This window comes from Saccopteryx bilineata, chromosome 5 (genome assembly GCF_036850765.1).
Source record: "Saccopteryx bilineata isolate mSacBil1 chromosome 5, mSacBil1_pri_phased_curated, whole genome shotgun sequence".
NCBI classification, from domain to species: domain Eukaryota; kingdom Metazoa; phylum Chordata; class Mammalia; order Chiroptera; family Emballonuridae; genus Saccopteryx; species Saccopteryx bilineata.
In genome coordinates this window covers 71,392,209-71,413,146 of record NC_089494.1, presented here as the reverse complement: position 1 = coordinate 71,413,146, position 20,938 = coordinate 71,392,209, and the positions used below count along the sequence as shown (strand labels likewise).

The following is a 20,938-nucleotide window of genomic DNA, read 5'->3' as shown; positions in this document are numbered from 1 at the left end:
GTGGGGGCCTTTGATTCTAGGAAAAACTGGAGAATGTGTCAGGGTTTTGGAGCCCTGTGTGAGTTTACTCACCAGCCAGTGATAGGCTAGAATAAAGGAATGGCCCACCATTTTTTGGCTCCACTGCTGCTTTACCATCTGCCCAAATCTAATGTGATCCTGCACATGAATGGCCACAATGGCCGCAGCCCCTGGCCTTACAAGCGCTCACTCCAGTTCATGCTGTCGCTGGTTCTCAGCCTGTAGCCTGACCTGCAGTTCTCAGAACTACAGCTGTTCCTGGAGCTTTTGAGCTTGGGCAGCTTCTCACACAGAGCTCTCGGTTTCCTCTCACAGGGCTGTAAAAGGAAGCCAGCTGATAGTCTCCAAAAGGAGAGCCATGGGGACCCATACACTGGAGAGCAACAACCACCCCTCTACCCCACCCTTCAAGGGTGGCGATGGCTCCATATGGATCTGATCTGAATCCTGTCAGCTGCACCAGATGTAAGGCCAAGGGCTGTGGCCATGCATGTTCACATTGGATTTGGGCAGATGGTAAAGGAACTGTGGAGCCAAGGGGTGGTAGGCCATTCCATTTATTAAAGTCTCACAATGGCAGATGAGCAAGCAGGCAGGCAGGGAAAAGTGCTTCCCTCTCTCTCTCTCCAGATTCACAAGCCAAACAGGCCAGGAAGGGGAAAAACCCTTTCCTTGGCAAACAATAGCAAACAGTGACCCCTCCTAAGCAGGCAGGAAATCCACAATTTATAATCTGCTGCCCTGAGGGCAAGCACCTGCAGCCTTACATAGACTATACCAAGGGTCCCCAAACTATGGCCGGTGGGCAGCATGCGGCCACCTGAGGCCATTTATCTGGCCCCCACTGCGCTTCCTGAAGGGGTACCTCTTTCATTGGTGGTCAGTTAGAGGAGCATAGTTCCCATTGAAATACTGGTCAGTTTGTTGATTTAAATTTACTTGTTCTTTGTTTTAAATATTGTATTTGTTCCCATTTTGTTTTTTTACTTTAAAATATGTGCAGTGTGCATAGGGATTTGTTCATAGTTTTTTTTATAATCCGGCCCTCCAACGGTCTGAGGGACAGTGAACTGGCCCCCTGTGTAAAAAGTTTGGGGACTCCTGGACTATACAGTACACACATGGCACTGCCCTGTGCTCATGCACCAATCAGGCAAAATACAAGTGAGCAAGCCTAACATACTTGTTATACACTTGTTTGCCCAACAATACAATTTAATACCTATGACTTTTTAAAATTAGAATTGATGCCACTGTTTGATTTTGTGTGTGTGTGTGTGTGTGTGTGTGTGTGTGTGTGTGTGTGTGTGTATGGACAGACAGAGAGAGGGATAGATAGAGACAGACACACAGGAAAGGAGAGAAATGAGAAGCATCAATTCTTTGTTATCTTTAGTTGATTGCTTTTTCATATGTGCCTTGACTACATACAGCACACTGAGTGACCCCTTGCTCAAGCCAGCGACCTTGGGTCCAAGCTGGTGAGCCTTGCTCAAATGAGATGAGCCTGCACTCAAGCTGACAACCTCGAGGTTTTGAACCTGGGTCCTCCATGTCCCAGTCCAGTGCTCTATCCACTGCACCATCACCTGGTCAAGCTGATTTTTATTTAATCATTATTTTAGGCTTTGTTTGCATGAGCAGGTGTTTCTTTTTAAGACCCAACAAAGGTCATAGATTTTTGGTGTCAGACTTTGAGTTGAATTCTGCCTATATGATATTAAGTCATTTTTTTTATGTTTGTGTGCTTGTTTCCTTCAGTTTTTAAATAAAGACAATGAAAGGATTTATCTGACGGAGTTGTAGGAGGATGAAATGGTATAGCACCTGCAAACATCTTAGCCTACTCAGTGACTGTCACATAGTAAACCCTCAAACTTTAGCTATGTTATTAGTTGAAAGACTACCATTTAAAATCTCATTGGCTTTTCAATTTTCTCTTGCTTGCTTTTCAATCATTTAAATCAGAGGGAATGAAATTGGTATTTCAGGCTTATTGTACTTTTAGAGAAAGTTAAGTTGTGTAACATAAAGGCCATGTTTTCGTTGGATTAGCAAAACAGGTTATTGGATTTCAGATACTCTGGGGCTGAGCCTAATGTTAGATCGCGCTGTATGTAATACTTTGGGTGATATAATAGCTATTTTATGAGTTTTGCTTTGTGTCCCTTCATTATTTACTTTCTTCTTAGTTTTAATTTGAATTATTTGTATTGATTAAATGACTTCTGGCTTAGCAAATAAAAAGCATGAGCAGAAGCATTATTGGTTAACAAAATTAATAATTGAAATCAGCAAAATCAGAGTTCCATTACTGAAAGCTTTAGGCTGCTTCAAACTCTGAGGGATTTCTTTCCACAGCTCCCCCGCCCTCTAGTGGTAGTTATAAGAATGCCATTTTGTAGTCCCTGCACAGGAAATGTCGGTTTTACTTCAGTTACCAGAATCCTTTTACAGGAAGTTAGGTGTGGTCTTTGAAGGAGAATTAAAAAAAAAGAAAAGAAAAAAAAAAGGGGAATAAAAAGAAAAATATCATGATGGAATTTTAGCTGCAGTCTTCTTGGTGCCAGCTTACCAACCCCAAAATCTGAGTATAAAAGATTCTGCAGGGGTAATGTTTTCCTATTCTTATTATGCTTATTCTCTATGATGCTTCTGTACCTTTACAGTAGAATCCTTGGGGGAATCTGCAGAGGACCACTTTCATTTTGAAAGTGCTGGCTGCATGTGTTAGCATGTCTCTTTTATTAGAACATCCAGGCATTGCAGTTCTCTCCTTCCACGTTCCAGGGAGGGAAGTGCTGGGCCTGTCTCCAGGCAGAAGGGTCTCTGGGGGTGGGTGAGGAAAATGGGGATGTTTGGAGTCACTGTGATGCTGAAGGCAGTCTGCTAGCTGGTGACTGAAAGATGATACCTAGTCTACTTCTAAACAAAATGTGGAAATTGGTACAGTAGCTTATGTTATTTTAGATTTCTCTGTCTGATCTGGCAACAGCTACGAAAATTATCCAGATATTGATGAATTTTACTCTTAGAAAATGCACCTTATTTAATCAAATAGAACTTCTCATTCCTGTAGAATGGGGGGTTAAATAGATTGACATTTTTAAAAGAAGGAAAAATAGGTAAGTGATTGAATGCAGATGGAATTCCAGGGTCAAGATTTTGGTTGTGTTATTTTTAAAAACATAGGAAACTCCTGCCACTGCTTCCGAGATAACATTTGGAGTGATTGGTGTGTTCTGTTGAGTTATATATCTGTTAATCCAGTAAAATGTGATTAGAATACAGTAAACTTCATACATGTTATTGAAAAGACCAACATAACAGGAGTTTGCTTAAAGGATAAACTATCTTCAACTTCTTAATTTTTATCAGGTCCAAAGCTTCTGTGTAGATTTTATAAAAGGGGCACTATTTGAGAATATGGGCTATCTCCACAGTATTTTGTAAGGCACAGCAGATTTGTTAATTTTAGAAGCAATTACACTAGTCAGCAGCAGGTTGCTGAACCAGGGGGTCCAAGCTGCAGACCTCTGACGTGGGTGACTTCCTGCCCAGTTTGGCAGGAGCTGGATCCCTTCCTGTGCAGCTTCCGAGCAGTTCCACGCCCAGCCGGGCATCCCCTGCTCCTTCCTGCTCCCTTGTTTTCAGGCAGTATCCACCTATGTTTCCACAGCCTGGCATTTCAGGATTTCCAGAGCTTTTTATCAGGTGCGTTGATTTTGAATAAGCTCTTAGGGGTGGAAAAGTAGGCCAAAGGGAACACAGGGAAAAAAAAAAAAAAGGAGAGATACGTGCACAGCCCAGGTTCTACAATTTTGGGTGATGATTCATCTCTTGTTTTGGAGCTCTGATATTTTTTCAGAAAGGATGTTGAAAAAGATGGCTGCCAAAATATTCACACAAGTGAAACTGCAAGCATGAACCAGTTTCCTCCATTTCCCAGCTTTGACTTGGATAGTTCCACTTAGAACATTTTGGGAGTGGGAGATGAGATTACCTCATAGACATCTACTGAATATATAAAATAGTTCTCCATGCAAGCAAGTGAATGCATGCTTGAGAATTTCCTGGATGTCAAATACAGCTTCCTTAGTAATATATTATTACAGATCGTTTGGTTTATATATTTTATGTTAAAATCATGGAATTGCCAGTCATCTTTTTTTTCTAATGGCCATTTTTTTTTGTTTTGTTTTCCCCTCTTTCTCTTTCTGTCTCTGTCTCTGTCTCTCTCTCTCTTGTTTCCATAGCACTTTCTTATGCAAGAAGCTAAACAGTGATTAAATCAGGATGAAAAGATGGCACAGTCAGTGCTGGTACCGCCAGGACCCGACAGCTTCCGCTTCTTTACCAGGGAATCCCTTGCTGCTATTGAACAACGCATTGCAGAAGAGAAAGCTAAGAGACCCAAACAAGAGCGCAAGGATGAGGACGATGAAAATGGCCCAAAGCCAAATAGTGACTTGGAAGCAGGAAAGTCCCTCCCATTTATTTATGGAGACATTCCTCCAGAGATGGTGTCAGAGCCCCTGGAGGACCTGGACCCGTACTATATCAATAAGAAAGTGAGTTCTTAGTTAAATTGCCTTTACTTACCCTACTTCCTCATTGGTTCCGGGCTATTCCTAGGGATGTCTGGTGAAGAACATTGTGCCTCTTTCTCACGGTCTCAGGTAACAGGAGAACACTGGGTGGGTCTGACCATGGAATGGCTCCATTATCCGATAAATGTTTTGGAAGCATTCATTTGAACCTACATTCCAGGGGCAGGCAGAACTGAAGCGGCACCCTGCACGGTGGGAACTGAGGAAAAGCAAAGTCTTATCAGATTACAATGTGTGAAGCAAAAAGTAAAAGAAAAGAGTACATTTTTTATATGTATGTTTTATATCTCCTGGATTAGTATCTAAATCAGGGGTCCCCAAACTTTTGACACAGGGGGCCAGTTCACTGTCCCTCAGACCGTTGGAGGGCCGGACTATAAAAAAAACTATGAACAAATCCCTATGCACACTGCACATATCTTATTTTAAAGTAAAAAAAACAAAATGGGAACAAATACAATATTGAAAATAAAGAATAAGTAAATTTAAATCAACAACCTGACCAGTATTTCAACGGGAACTATGCTCCTCTCACTGACCACCAATGAAAGAGGTGCCTCTTCTGAAAGTGCTGCGGGCCGGATAAATGGCCTAAGGGGGCCGCATGCGGCCTGTGGGCTGTAGTTTGGGGACCCCTGATCTAAATGCTTCTTTATGATCTTGAGCTCTATATCAAATATTCAGATTTTCAGCACGTTTATACCTTCACACCATAGACTTTGCTTGCCATGCTCTTCCCAGAAGAAATAATTAGCAGGTAAATTATGAGTGCCCAAAAAAAGAGTTTGACCCAAAAACATCGCTGTAAAACCCTAAAGTTCTTGTGAAAACTAACTTGGTAAAGATGCTAAGAATTTCTATGGCATTGACTACAAATGTTCGTGTTTTCTCCTTTAAATCCTTAGGTCACATTCTGAATTGAGGAGAATGTATAATATAATGCTCAAAAAGAGAACACACCTATCATCATGCCATATGTTCGTGATTAATGTGTTACTACATTATTTTATAAGGCTATATTTCTAAACAATGGTGTCACCTTTCTCTTAAAATGTCCTTGATGTATATTGTAAATCCGATTTTATTGTGTTGTGTTTTTTCTTTTTCAGACGTTTATAGTATTGAACAAAGGGAAAGCAATCTCTCGATTCAGTGCCACCTCTGCCCTGTACATTTTAACTCCCTTCAATCCTATTAGAAAATTAGCTATTAAGATTTTGGTACATTCATATCCTTTTTACAAATAGACAATGTGGTTCTGCTCTTTGAATGAGTGAGCTGGGAATTTATTTATAAAGTTGGTTGGCAATGTTATGTGCTCTTTTTTTTCCTTTTATTTCTGAACAGTCAGCATGTTGCAAAATAGGATCGTAGGTAAGTGAAAGAGTTTTCCCCATCTTTGAAGTATTTCTCCTTTTCCTGACTCACTAATTCTTTCTTCTTTTCTCCTCTGTTCCCTTCTGAATTGCTTGCTACATCCAAGACTTCTTTATTAATTTTGACCATATTACCAGATTCCCCTATTATAAGTCTTCCTCTTTGAATGTTATATAAAGGGTAAACTTTATGAGCTAATTTTCTTTAGTGCCTCTACATTTGGAAAACATATACATAATCTAGATTACCCAATTTTATTTCTTTTTTGGTCTGAATTTTACTACTTCTATTTCTCATTTTAGCATTTGGAAGCTTCAGTTTATAAATGGTTACAAACTGTAACTGTGTACACACTAGCTTTTCAAATATTTCTCTAAATTTTATTTCCAACAATATTCTCATTAATTTCTATTTTCCTTTCACTCCCTCTCCTCTCCTCTTCCTCCCTCCTTTATATTTGTTATAAATATCTAAAACTTTACAGTTTCAGCCACTCACCAAGTTCCAAGAATCTTTAAAATACGTGACTGATAAAATAAACCCACAGTGATTTTAAAAAGTTAATGGATTTTGAAACTCTCTATTTAGAGATACTTATTAAATCAAAAGCATAAAAACATGACCTTAGTTATCTCTTATTTTGTGTTAAAAGCAAAATAGTTTTATTGGCTTTTCTTTTTAAATGTCAGTCAGGATTATTAACTTAAATATACTTTTATTATTAAGATGATAGTCATGCAATGTGGAAAACACTTGTTTGAACGTAATGTTTTATTAGTTGTGACTTACTGGACACTAATCACTTTTATATCATTTACTGATATTGAAATATATATATTAGTTCATTATACATAATTCTATCATTATAAATAGTAAATATTTTTAAGGGTTATACCATTATGACATAAATTTCATGAGGCTATTAATTTACACCTTATGTTTTCCTTCTGTCTTTCCTTTCCAAAAAGAAAAATGCATAGAAACCTGTACTAAATATATGTGGAGACAAATTTCATATGTACTTTGTCCAATATCAATAACTATATCATCAAAACTCATTAAAAAGGAAAAAATATTTATTTAGTGATAAAAGAGTTACAAAATTGACATTACTTAATAGTCAACTAACACTGTGAAATGACAACTACATAATAGGAAACAGTACAGTAAGTTGGCATTCTAGTGGAAATGGTCAACATTAAAATTAGTCATTGGAGGAATAGTACAAGATGTTACTAGAGTTTATAACTGGCATATCTAAACAGGTCAGGTGCTATTGTGAATAACTTTCTACTAGAAATAACTTTTAATCTGCATACTAAAGCTGTATGAGTTGCCGCAGGTGAAGTTGAAAGCATTTGAAAGAGGTGAAAAGGGGGAGAAGAAATGGCATTTGCAAAGACCCCTATTTGAGAAAGAGCATGTTTCATTACTTGATCTAAAATAATTTAATACTATGGGACAGGGGAGAGTGCAAGGAAGAGTGAATAATACAAAACTAAAGAAGAAAACAGGAGCCAGATCTTCTAGAATCTAGACAATGTTAAGACATTTTATTATCATCCTAACAATAGTGGAAAGTTGTTGAAATTATCTGAATTACATTTCTAAATGTCATATTGACACAGTATGAAGAATAGACTAAAAGCAACCAAACATGGATTCAGAAAGACCAGTTTGTAGAACACTGCAACAATCTAAGTTAGACATGATACACACCTAAACCATGTAGTACTGTGGGGATGGGAAAAAGTTGACTGAATCCAGATACCAGGTAGAATTGATGCTAAATTGTATGTAGAACTTTAGGGAAAAGGAGAAATCCAAGATTGCTCTGAGGATCCTAGCTACATTATGGGACATTTTATAAGATATAAAGATTTCAGAGGAGCATTTTTTTTAAGAGGGATCATCAGGGTGGGATGAAAACATTTTTAGTTCTTTTAGAACTCAAAAATTTTTAAATAAATTTAAAGTATCAATGAGATACAAAAGTGTAGATGTCTTATGGGACAGTAAGCTATGTGGAGTTCAGAAGAGAGGTCTTACCTGGAAATATTTGATATCAACTGTTACGTAAATGCTACTTGAAGCTATATTTGTTAATGAGCTCCACTCTACTAAAATGAAAATAGCAGGAGAGGAGGGAAATGGCTGAATAATCCTATGTCTTTCTTTTCAAAAAGAAATTAAAGCATTCCAATAAATACAAACTGTTGCCCATGAGGCATGAAGAAACCGGGGGATTGGGACCTCATGAAGCAAAGGGAAAAGAATGTAATGAAAGGGGGAAGAATCATCCTTGAAAAATACTTCTGAGAATGCAAGTCAAATAAGAACTCGAAATTATCCTTTGCTTTTAGAGACAAAACATGGAGAGTTTGTTGTCTTCAGAAAGCAAAGCTAGTAGGTTGAGGAAACTATAAACAGCTCTTTTAAATGGAGAAAAGAGTTAGGGCTGGAAGTAAAGGAGGATTGTGGGTTAGAGGAAAATACTTTCAACTCTTTCCCCAAGATAGAAGAGACTTAAGCAAGTTTATGTTGCTAGGAAGAGACCAGTAAAGTGGGAGATATTAAGATAAGAGAAGGAAAATATTTCTAAAGTATTCCGGAGAAGTGAAGGTGTCCAGAGTATGTATGGAAGGATTGAAAACTCCCCAGCTGAAACGAAAAGGAGAAAGGATAAACACCAATACAGAGAGATTTGTCAATTTGGTGGTGGGGAGCAGAGATGTGGCAGACTAATGTTACCTCTACTCTCAGTGAAGTAGGAAATAAGGTCATCAGCTTGAGGTGGAAGGGAAAAGAGAAGAGGTTAGAGGTCAGAGGAGTGTGGAGAATATTTGAAATTGTCTTTGCAGAAATAAGAAATAGAGCTAAGTGGAGAAATACAGGACCATGTGGAGGACCGTTGAGCTTGAGAACCATGCGTTCAGAATGGTGCCAATCTGCCCAGGGGAGATACTTTCTCTAATAGGGCCTGGCAGAATGACACAGCACTTCCGTGGTCCTCTAGTTTTATATACCAATAGCAAATCAACTTCAATTTTATCTTATTTTTGTTTGTTTTTGTCAATAAAAGAAAATGTTTCTTCTTTGAAATGCTTTTCTGTGTTCTATTGGTTATAGTGCCCCCATGTCTGATTCACATCCTTCACTTATGATTATTTTTATGTTGATGCCTTTGAACAAGCTGAGAGTTAAGTATGTGCCATACATTGCTATTAATAAAAACAAAAAATCGCCTGACCTGTGGTGGCGCAGTGGATAAAGCGTTGACCTGGAAATGCTGAGGTCGCCGGTTCGAAACCCTGGGCTTGCCTGGTCAAGGCACATATGGGAGTTGATGCTTCCAGCTCCTCCCTTCTTCTCTCTCTCTCTCTCTCTCTCTCTCTCTCTCTCTCTCTCTCCTCTCTAAAATGAATAAATAAAATAAAATAAAAACAAAAAAACAAAAAATCAATCATTGCTTTGACTAAAGCCAGTTGCAGGTGCAAAGAAACTTCCTTTATAGTTTAATACAAAATTGACTACACTCTGTCCTATTTTACCACACAAAAAAAATTGTGTTGGTATTTTGTAATGTGAGAATAATGTTAAAACATACAGTAAAAATAAAGAAGTGGGAAGGGCTGTGAATAACATCTATTAATTCCCTGGGATTTTTATAATTGTGTCTAAATTTACATTGATAAAGGTTGTTTCTTTGCATTCTGGCAACAGAATTCTTATGTTTTCTGTTAACTATAAAAAAAGTTATGTCATTATCCGAGTACCAGATATTTTTAAAATTGTTGTTATTTCGTAGAAAAGTGGAAAGCACTGGGCATGTGCACAAAAGCAAAGTGAGGTAGACTGAAATAAACTAGACATTTGTTATGAGTAATGTTCTCTATGAATCAGGAGGTTAGAAAAGCAATTTATTAAGTACCTACTATATACCAGATACATTAAGTGTAGAAACTTTAACATCTTTTAAATAATTGGATCCTCACAGAAATCATATAAAATAGTTTTTTTTTTCATCACTATTACAGTGAAGTGAATCAAGGGTCAAGAAATTAACAAGTATTGTACTTTGGCCACAGTTACAAATCCAAGAAATGTCAACACTAATACCAGCCATGTTCTCTTACTATTCAGAATTTTTATGAGCAATTACAGTATTATATACCACTTAGAATCTTAATAAAGACATTTCACTAGGTTGACCTTTACAATGGAGATATAATGCATTTAATTAATCACTCGAATTGTGTTGAATTTTTGTCATGGTTTACATTTATGTTGAACTTTCCGTTGTTGAGTGAGAGTTGAGTCCATTATTTTACAGAGTTAAATTTATAAATGATTTACTAATAAACACATTGTTTTGCATTTAATCTTTTTAATTACTAAAAAGCTCTAAAGTAGCATCAAAAAGTTGATGACTTGGCTCAACATAGCCTATATATGGGGTTGTTGAATGACAGAAATGGAAAGAACAAATTCAATATTAAAAGTGTAAGGGCATAAAAGTTCTAAACTTCATGCTGGGAAAAGACAGTAGTGCATGAAAGTGATACTTTCCATTGAACTTTGTCTTCCTTGACGATATTCTACTTTATTCAATGTGCTTATTATGTGCACCATTCTTACCAACTGTGTATTTATGACAATGAGTAATCCTCCAGACTGGACAAAGAATGTGGAGTAAGTAGAAAATTAAATATATCTTTCATCCCTTTTTATTTCAGATTGTGCATTTAACAGCTTGAGACTTCAGTTTCTTTAATAAATCATTTTAGCTCCTCCAAACCAGACTAGTTAAGCAACGATTTAAGTTCATTGCAAGTACTAATTTCCCCAACAACAAAACTTGCAGTGGTGGTTCATTCAGTACTTAAATTATTGCACTGGTTTGACAGACAATATTTGTAACCCTTTATCTTCTTTGTGAGTTTCACACTCTTTTGAAGGTCAGTGATTACTAATATCTAATGATAAAAATTTTACTTAGTTTGCATATTCCTTTTCTCATGGTTTTTACTACTATGTTTTATTAGTATATATTTTGTGTAGCTTAATAATGCATATGTTATTGAACACTAGTGCCCCATTAATTTTTTGAATTAATACCTATTTGCTTTAATCAGAACAAAAGCAGTACATTTTAGATAATATCTCATATAGAACCATATTATTTGGGCCTTCAAATTGATTTAGCAAGTATAGTACTCATTTTGCTATAACGAAAATGTCTTCTAAAATGTAAGGTTGTGGAGTTTTTTGCCTTAAACCCTAATTGCATTCTACATTGTATGGAGATAGATATTGACCCACTTAGAAGCCTCTAATTTTTGTTCTTTAAGTCTCTTAAGATATGTACTCATAAATTACCTCTTTAATGTGGGATTGGCTATTTTTTCTCAGGTACACTTTTACAGGAATTTATACTTTTGAATCACTTATAAAAATACTTGCAAGAGGCTTTTGTTTAGAAGATTTCACATTTCTACGGGATCCATGGAATTGGTTGGATTTCACAGTCATTACATTTGCGTAAGTATTTAAATACATTTTTCATCCTGGAAGAGTAAATCATTGGTGGGAGCATATGTTGTATTTCTTCTTGGTGGCTTTCCTTGACAGATCAAGCAATTTTCCTATTTATCATATGAACTTAGAATATTTTTCTTCCAATTAAATTATGTACTTTGGAGAAATTAAGAACTATTATAATAAATTAATGGCCTTGGTTTCAATTAGCACTGTAAAATATTTTCCCAAGTAACAGGAATTATGATTGATGCAAATGCCATTTTTCTCTTAATTTGGGAAATCTGATGGCAACACTCATTGAATTTGAAACGGTCTTTATGTAAGACCAACGTAGACTTAGATTTCCCTAAATTCTGAATAACTCTGATTTAATTCTACAGGTATGTAACAGAATTTGTAAACCTAGGCAATGTTTCAGCTCTTCGAACTTTCAGAGTCTTGAGAGCTTTGAAAACTATTTCTGTAATTCCAGGTAAGAAGAAACCGGTATAAGGTGGTAGGCCCCTTATATCTCCAACTGTTTCTTGTGTTTTGTCATTGTGTTTGTGTGTGAACTCCCTATTGCAGATATGTGACAGAGTTTGTGGACCTGGGCAATGTCTCAGCGTTGAGAACATTCAGAGTTCTCCGAGCATTGAAAACAATTTCAGTCATTCCAGGTGAGAGCTAGGTTAAACACCGAGGCTGAGTTTAGCTGCATTGGTGCTACAATCACAGCTTTTGTGCATAGGCCTTATTGCTTGTCACCTACTGCAAGTAAATATGTGAAAAAGCAAGAATTGGTACATCATATTTTGGATGGATTTGATTCTTTGCTTTTACTAGTTGCTTTTTTGAAAACTGTTCTAAATCAGCCTTTGAGTTTAACAAGTTTTTGCATGAGGCATTTGCAGTAACCGGCTACATGGTCTGCATCCTATAACATCAAGCTTTCTGCGTAGAAGATAAACTACTAGACATTCAAACTGATGCCAATTTGACCATTTAGGTCAAACACCGGTAATTTTCTTACCTGCAGATAAATGAAAGAGCAACAGAGAGCATGAGTGTTGCATGGGACTCTGTTTTCAGATGTCTTCCTTTTTTAAACCCATATTCAAGTTTGCAGAATTTGCAAATATATAACCTCATAATTCAGTGACTTAAAGATTTATTACTACTATATTCATATATATAGATTGTTCTAAAATCACTAAAAGGTAAGGGAGTAAGACATCTGCAAATAAAAGCAAAATATTTACACAAGGTTGGTGTTTAAGCATGGATAACAAAATCATTTTTTTGTTGTTGTTGTTCGAAGGAGTGTTTGGAAATACACTTTGGTTCATTTCCATTCACAGTTTTCTAATGAACATGTAAGTTCTGCTTTCATTCATTTTCACCAGCTAGCAGGCTTTTCATGAAAATGTTATTCAATCACAAACATTAAACTAATATTGTTGGCAGTCTGCATGACATCTTTATTTTCCAGGACAAGCTCATGATGTTTTTGTTGGTAAAGTAGCTGTTAAATAGTGTATTTAAATTTCTCTTCTTTATTTTATTTGTAGGCTTAAAGACCATCGTGGGGGCCCTGATTCAGTCAGTGAAGAAGCTCTCCGATGTCATGATTCTGACTGTGTTCTGTCTGAGCGTGTTTGCACTAATAGGACTACAGCTGTTTATGGGCAACCTGCGGAATAAATGTTTGCAATGGCCCCCAGATAATTCTTCCTTTGAAATAAACATCACTTCCTTCTTTAATTACTCATTGGATGGGAACGGTACCACTTTCAATAGGACAGTGAGCATGTTTAACTGGGATGAATATATAGAGGATAAAAGTAAGATGTATTTTGTAAACATTAAGTTGTTTAGTCTTTTAAATATTAAAAAAGTACGCATAGTAGAAATCTCAAATTTTATGTGACCCAAATGACTTAGACCAATTTAAGATAAATCAGTACATGTGATACAGAAGTTAATATTTGATTTCTCTTTCTTTCTTTCTTTCTTTCTTTCTTTCTTTCTTTCTTTCTTTCTTTCTTTCTTTCTTTCTTTCTTTCTAGTTGTTGTTATTGCTTTTGGGAGGAGGGGAAATAGCAAGGCAGATTCCCACATACATACCAACTGGGATCCACCTGACAACCCTATCTGGGGCTGAACCTGGAGTACCAAGCTATTTTTAGTGCCTGAAGTTATCACGCTATGATGAAGCTATCCTCCGGGCGAGGGGCTACACTTGAACCAATCAAGCCACTGGCTACAGAAAGGGAAGAGGAAGAAAATGGGGAGATTGAAGTGGGGGAGAAGCAGATAGTTGCTTCTCCTGTGTGCCCTGACTAGGAATCGAACCCAGCACATTCATATGTCAGGCCAAAGCTCCATACACTGAGCCACCAGCCAAGGCCTGATTTTCTTTTTTTATCTGTCAATCAATATGATAACCATTATCATTTGAAATGTGTTATCTTTTTCTAAGTCAATGCTGAAGGCAATACCATATTAAGCCAAATTTATTTGGTAGGTACTGGTCTGGAGTTTTGATCATCTTAAATCAGTAGTTTGAACTATTCAGAATATTATGCTGACATGTTAAGAAGACAGGGAAAAAATAACTTGGCCCATTAGTATTTGTATTAAGTATATATGATGTAACTGGAAATAGAGAAACCAATCACCAATGAAATATGAATTTATGTATTTATCAGAATGTTAGGCAACCCAAACCCAGCTATTCTCTTATTGATGATGGGAAAGCAAAAACTCAAAGCCTGCCTCTGTAGTATTCTTGTTTTAGTGTATTCCTTTGGAATCAGTCATTGTTTTAGATTTATCAGTATAGTTTGATTTTATTTTTAGGGATGGACACCCAAACAAATTTATGATGCCGTAAACTTTGGAATCATTTCTTACCATAGAAGCCAGACCCACCATTATTTGGATTTCCAAGTCTCATCCTCTCCATTTGCTATTAGATAGCCAACTTCCATTGACCCCTTAATTATCACTACTATACTGGGATACTTCTGCAATATCCTTCATGGTTTTTTAGAATAATATGCAGTTTTATCCCTTCTCACATTTCATTAACCTTTTAAGTTAGTATTCTTATGAAGACTATACATGAAGATTTAAGATTTACTGGATAAATGAATAAATAAGTAATTTTATTATTTATGATGTTTTCCAAGTATTAATATTATAACAGCACAATGATAATTTTTACATAGAAATATTTTCTTTACTTCTAATTCTTTCAGATGAAGTTCTATTAAAAAATATTTTTTGATCAGGGTATGACCAGATTAAGGCTATGGAGACAGTGGCAAATTGCTCTCCAGCAAGAATAGACCACTCACTAATATTAACTATTACCATATTTTAAAATCTTTTGGTAAAAGCAAAAATGTATTCTCTTGTTCCTAATTAGTAATGCAATAAAGATTTAAAGTTATGTTTATTAATATCATTAGCAAGTTACATATTTTACATAATGTAAATTATCTGTTGATATTTTACACACTATTCTATCAAGTAAGAGTATATTTTAGGGAATTCATATTAACTCTTTAATTTGTCAAGTATGTTTACTTTTTTAAATTTTTCTAGCAGTCATATTCTCCAGCTTATTTTCCATCTTATTACTTTTTTTTTTTCCATTTTTCCGAAGCTGGAAACGGGGAGGCAGTCAGACAGACTCCCGCATGTCCCTGACCGGGATCCACCCGGCATGCCCACCAGGGGGTGATGTTCCGCCCCTCTTGGGCGTCGCTCTGTTGCATCCAGAGCCATTCTAGCGCCTGAGGCAGAGGCCACAGAGCCATCCCCAGCGCCCGGGCCATCTTTGCTCCAATGGAGCCTCAGCTGCGGAAGGGGAAGAGAGAGAGAGAGAGAGAGGAAGGAGAGGGGGAGGGGTGGAGAAGCAGATGGGCGCTTCTTCTGTGTGCCCTGGCCAAGAATTGAACCTGGGACTCCTGCACGCCAGGCCGATGCTCTACTGCTGAGCCAACTGGCCAGGGCCTTATTACTTATTTTTGATGCATAAATGATTCTCATTTTTTGGCAATGACATCATTAAATTTTTTAATTTTTTTGTATATTTAAGTTTAGAAAGAATTTTTGATTCAGAGATAATAAGAATATCCACCTAGATATTCTACATATAAAGCATCCATCTATATATCTTATATTTAAAAACTATATATCCTTTATACCATATTAATAGACTTTTAAAATTTTTAATCTTTAAAAATCTAGAATTATTTTTTGATATATGTTGTGAGGTAAGGATTAAACATTTTTGCTAAACCATGACCCAGATTTCCCTGCATGATATATTAGGGCAGTATTCCCCAACCCCCGGGCCACAGACTGGTACTAGTCCGTGGGCCATTTGGTACCAGTCCGCAGAGAAAGAATAAATAACTTACATTATTTCCATTTTATTTATATTTAAGTCTGAATGATGTTTTATTTTTTAAAAATGACCAGATTCCCTCTGCTACATCTGTCTAAGACTCACTCTTGACGCTTGTCTCGTAAGTTCGACAATTATATTTAAAAATACCACTGTTTTTACACCGGTTGCATAATTTTATTTTGTGCATTTATCAGTCCCACCCTAAAGGCCGGTCCGTGAAAATATTTTCTGACATTAAACCGGTCCTTGGCCCAAAAAAGGTTGGGGACCACTGTATTAAGGTATTCCTTCAATAAAAGGTTTTAAGTGTTCCTGAAAACAATCATAATTATTTTTTGTGCAGTATATGTGTGCAGTTTTTTTTTAATGTTTGCATGTGTGTTTCTATGTGGAAATATACATATGTGTATTTATGTACATGTGTTTATTGAGATCATCTTTACAACTTATTAAAGTTATATGTAAGGAATTCCATAAGAATAAGAACTAAACATATCTAAAAAATATATTTCTCCAGAGAAGCAAGTTTATTTTTTTCATTTGAAAGATAGTAATCAAGCCAAAAAGCAAAATAAAACACTTACTTGCAGCATCATAGAAAGCGCAAATACCTAAACCCATTTTTCAAAGGAAATTATGTTAAAATTGGTAGGAGAAAGATATCTTAATTTATTTGGAGTCCAAGCAAAAGTATTTTTTAAGTAAAATTTTATTTTCATGAAAGCATTTAAAAGCAAAAAGGTGGCCTTGGCCAGTTAACACAGTCAGAGCATCTTCCCAAAATGCCAAGGTTTGTGGGTTTGATCTCCTCTCAGGGCACAAATGGGAAGTGATCAGTGAACGCATAACTAAATGTAACAACAAAAGAATGCTTCCCTCTCTCTTTCTCTTTTCCTCTCTCAATCTCTCTCTTTAAAAAAATTAAAAGTGACAAGGCTTACTTTTCTCTCACCTTTTTTTTTTCTTTTACCAAGAAAACAGCCTTAATTTAGCAGCTCTTTTTAAAGTATCTCAAGCAATTTGAATTTATCTTTACAATAAATGAGAATGCTATAATAGTTATTCCCTCCAAAATTTTTTGAAACAGATTTTCTAAACATTTGTTTAATTTCAACTATTATATCTTGATATATTTTTAGTATTTAATTATTAAAATATTTCCATTTAGCCATATACATATTTATTATTTAATCCATTTTGTTATAGTTGAAAAATTATAAACTTCATTATCTTGACACAATGGCTGAAGTGTTTTAAAGGCTTTTTAATGATTCTTTCCATTCCTCACTTTTTAAATAGGTCACTTTTATTTTTTGGAAGGGCAAAATGATGCTCTGCTTTGTGGCAACAGCTCAGATGCAGGGTAAGTGATGGTTCATATTGAGTTTCAGTCCACACAGCTCCATCAGCCTCAATAACCTGCAGCCTCCCACCCACCTGGCCCCAGCTTGCTTGCTCCTCATTCAAAGTCCTCCATAAATTCCACTTCATGCCGACTCTCAAAATAGCCGGGATAAGTGCGGATTCTCACTTCCTTCACACACTTATGTGCAGCAAGTATTTTTCCTTACTAGGTCACAGCTGATCTTCCAAATTAGTTCAATGAAAAAGAGAAAAGAAACCCATATATATAAGAAGCTTAAGTTAATAGAATTTATATGTGTGTACTTTTGTAAGTGTGATATCTTTACCTACAGGTTGGGGCACAAGTAGGTTTACAGTTATGAGTACATGAAACAGAGCTTATTCTTATGTTGTTATTTATTCATTGTTGTGTTATTTTCCATACGAACAACTGTAACCCTACTTGTGCTCCACCCTGCATGCTATGGTGGTGTCCGTGGCTTATCGTGACACGATATCTGATGCATGGTGAGTGCATGTCTTAGCAGATATTTTGCAAAGTGGTTAAGAGTATAAATTAGAGAGTTTGCACAGATTAAAATCCTGACTCCACCATATAATGTCACCTATCCTAACCTTATTTTTTCCTTATGTAATAAAAAGGTATAATAGTAGGGTAGCTATAAGAATTAAATGGATTAATAAATGTATAGCTACTATAGCACTCAATAAGCACTTTTCACTGTTCTCTCTAGGGAAGATGATATTGTGGGCATTAGTATCATAAACCTGTAACAAAATTCCCAATGATTGTGGGCTTTGATTCGGCTCATATGATAAGGAGTGTACTAATTTTACTACTTCAGATCGCAGATAAAAATAAAACAGATTGCTTTTGATTCCTTGTCTGTACTGTACTAAATTCTTTACGTACATATCTTATTCTGTGCTTACACAGTTGTGGAGCAGTTTCTATTGTTAGGCTTTTTTTACATATGAGGTGGCTGAAAGTCAGCCAGGTTAGGAAACCTGCCCCAGATCAGGCAGCCCAGAAATGTCCAGAACAATATTGAGTCCAGTTCAGTCAGCTTGATCATCACAGCCCTGTGACATCTTCAAAATGCAGAGTCATCTCTTCTTTTCTGTGTCCCCCACCACCACCTATGGTATCTTTTCTTCACCTCTCTTCTCACACACACACTTCTGACTCTAGACTTATTTTTCTGCTCATGTCCACAAGTCCCCAAAATTTTAATCATGATATGATTGCTTTTGTACGGATATGTGATATAAATAATAATAACAGCTATGAATCACAGAGGAATTCACAAATAGACTTAACAGTCTCTTATTATGTAAATTGTAGTGCTGGGTTAAGTGCCAAGTAAGGTGAGAGAAATCTGCTTTCCGTAACGTTATATAAAACAGGCATTGGCATCGATAAAAACCACAAAGACAGCCAGCAGACTTGCAGTTACTGACTTGTTTTCTTTGCTTTAACCTAATTTCAGCCAGTGTCCTGAAGGTTATATCTGTGTGAAGGCTGGTAGAAACCCCAACTATGGCTACACAAGCTTTGACACCTTTAGCTGGGCCTTCCTGTCCTTATTTCGTCTCATGACACAAGACTTCTGGGAAAACCTATATCAACTGGTGAGAAGGGATAAAATAATTCTGGAAAGCATAAAATACTGAGATCAAGAGAATTGCTGTAAAATACTTTATTATTAGAGTGCGAGCTTTTAACTTTCTACATAATACTTTAACTAAATCTCTCTTCCATTTTGCAGACACTACGTGCTGCTGGGAAAACATACATGATATTTTTTGTGCTGGTCATTTTCTTGGGATCCTTCTACCTTATAAACTTGATTCTGGCTGTGGTGGCCATGGCCTATGAGGAACAGAATCAGGCAACACTTGAGGAGGCTGAGCAGAAAGAGGCTGAATTTCAGCAGATGCTTGAACAGTTAAAAAAACAACAGGAAGAAGCTCAGGTTAGCAAACATTGAGCTCTTTTGTGTTCGTTTATCTCAATTCTCTGACCACACCTGTGAGGCCAGTAGCATTTAGGAAACAAAACCAGCAGTAATTACATTGACATTTGAAACATGTCATATGTGTTAGGTAAGTGCTGGAGGCTATTTGGTTATTATTTTATTTTGATAGGAGATTATTATTTTATTTTGATAATTACTGTCAATACTAATGAAATCAAAACATAGAGATTTATCATTGTTTTATTGACTTTTTTCTCGCTTGTGACTCCTCATTTACTAAAGCTCACAGAGTACTTACAGTAACAGGCTGTCAATCAAAGTATTTTCTTAATCTTCATGGGAAGAGGACTTCACTTATTGTTTCTTCTTCATTAGTGTCATTAAAGTTGAAAAAGTCAGAAAACTGGAGTCAAACTGAGAAGATTTTTTTTTTGCTGAGTCTGGAAAGACAAATACCTATTTAATATTTATTTTTTATTTGAATAGTATTTAAATGCAAGTTTGTGGTTTGCATAAGGAAGACACTGATTTGTAACAGAGTAAATTACTACATTCTCTGTCTCTTCCCTATAAGTATTTGGTGAGGCTTCAGAATAAGGCAAGAATTCCTCTGATTACATTTGCTTTAATTATATTAACTAATCCAATTACCTAATTTTTGGCTTTTCTTAGATCTTGAGTACAATTCTCTTTCAACACTGAATACCCTAAATATAGAATACAGATCAGATAAATAAAATAGATTGGCCTAGCAGCAACAAAATAGAATACTGTATCTTTCCAGAGACTGTGCAATTCACAAATTCATTCAGATGCTATGATCTGAGATTTCTTTATGGATAATCTGTAAAATGCTTTTGATGTGTATTTCTTAGTGAAATACTTATTTTAAGTCAAAGAAGAAAAAATGTCATGAAAGTAAAACAATACTCGACTGAATTAAATTGAGTAATTTAGACCGGCACTAAAATTTATTGTCACGTGGAAGTACAATGGATCAGGTTAAAATAAGAAACATTTAATTCTTAAATTCTTTTCTTCTTAAGATACTGTTTAAATCAGAGGGAAAAAACTGCTCTGACATTGAAGTGTCTTATTCCTATTGTTAGATAATTAGGAAACATAGTGTGAGGCCAAAGTTTGAAGGTTTTCATCAGTCACATGTGTCATCTTTCACCTGTCTGCTAAGGTTAATTCTTTAATGGAACTAATGTCAATGCATTGTTTTCTAAAATATATCAGTATGAAGCATTGTTTTTCAAGATCATGTTCATGATACTAAAGGTGAATTAAGCAGTGACAGGATAGAGGTCCTCAAAGTTCACATGCAGCTATCATTGGCTCTGTGCCCTTCTAGGCAGCCGCTGCAGCAGCGTCCGCTGAATCAAGAGACTTCAGCGGTGGGATAGGAGTTTTCTCAGAGAGCTCTTCAGTAGCATCCAAGTTGAGCTCCAAGAGTGAAAAAGAGCTGAAAAACAGAAGAAAAAAGAGAAGACAGAAAGAACAGTCTGGGGAAGAACAGAAGGAAGATGGAGTCCGCAAATCTGAATCTGAAGACAGCATTCGAAGGAAAGGTTTCCGTTTTTCCTTAGAAGGAAGCAGGCTGACGTATGAAAAGAGGTTTTCTTCCCCACACCAGGTAA

The 20,938-nt window shown here is 36.2% G+C and overlaps 1 protein-coding gene across 2 annotated transcripts in view; it reads left to right on the top strand.

Moving 5' to 3' along the window:
* LOC136337578 (sodium channel protein type 2 subunit alpha) overlaps positions 1 to 20,938 on the top strand; it is a 160,743-nt gene that overhangs the window by 47,665 nt on the left and 92,140 nt on the right. Inside the window, exons 2-11 of one of the 2 annotated variants that reach the window (XM_066278965.1) lie at positions 4,278 to 4,592; positions 5,741 to 5,859; positions 10,611 to 10,700; positions 11,421 to 11,549; positions 12,117 to 12,208; positions 13,100 to 13,372; positions 17,251 to 17,314; positions 18,807 to 18,948; positions 19,086 to 19,292; positions 20,653 to 20,934. In XM_066278965.1, the coding sequence (XP_066135062.1) occupies positions 4,326 to 4,592; positions 5,741 to 5,859; positions 10,611 to 10,700; positions 11,421 to 11,549; positions 12,117 to 12,208; positions 13,100 to 13,372; positions 17,251 to 17,314; positions 18,807 to 18,948; positions 19,086 to 19,292; positions 20,653 to 20,934 (1,665 nt within the window). In that variant the 5' untranslated portion in view covers positions 4,278 to 4,325. Of the gene's footprint in view, positions 1 to 4,277; positions 4,593 to 5,740; positions 5,860 to 10,610; positions 10,701 to 11,420; positions 11,550 to 11,929; positions 12,022 to 12,116; positions 12,209 to 13,099; positions 13,373 to 17,250; positions 17,315 to 18,806; positions 18,949 to 19,085; positions 19,293 to 20,652; positions 20,935 to 20,938 lie in introns of both variants that reach the window. The other variant, XM_066278966.1, reaches the window with a different exon arrangement.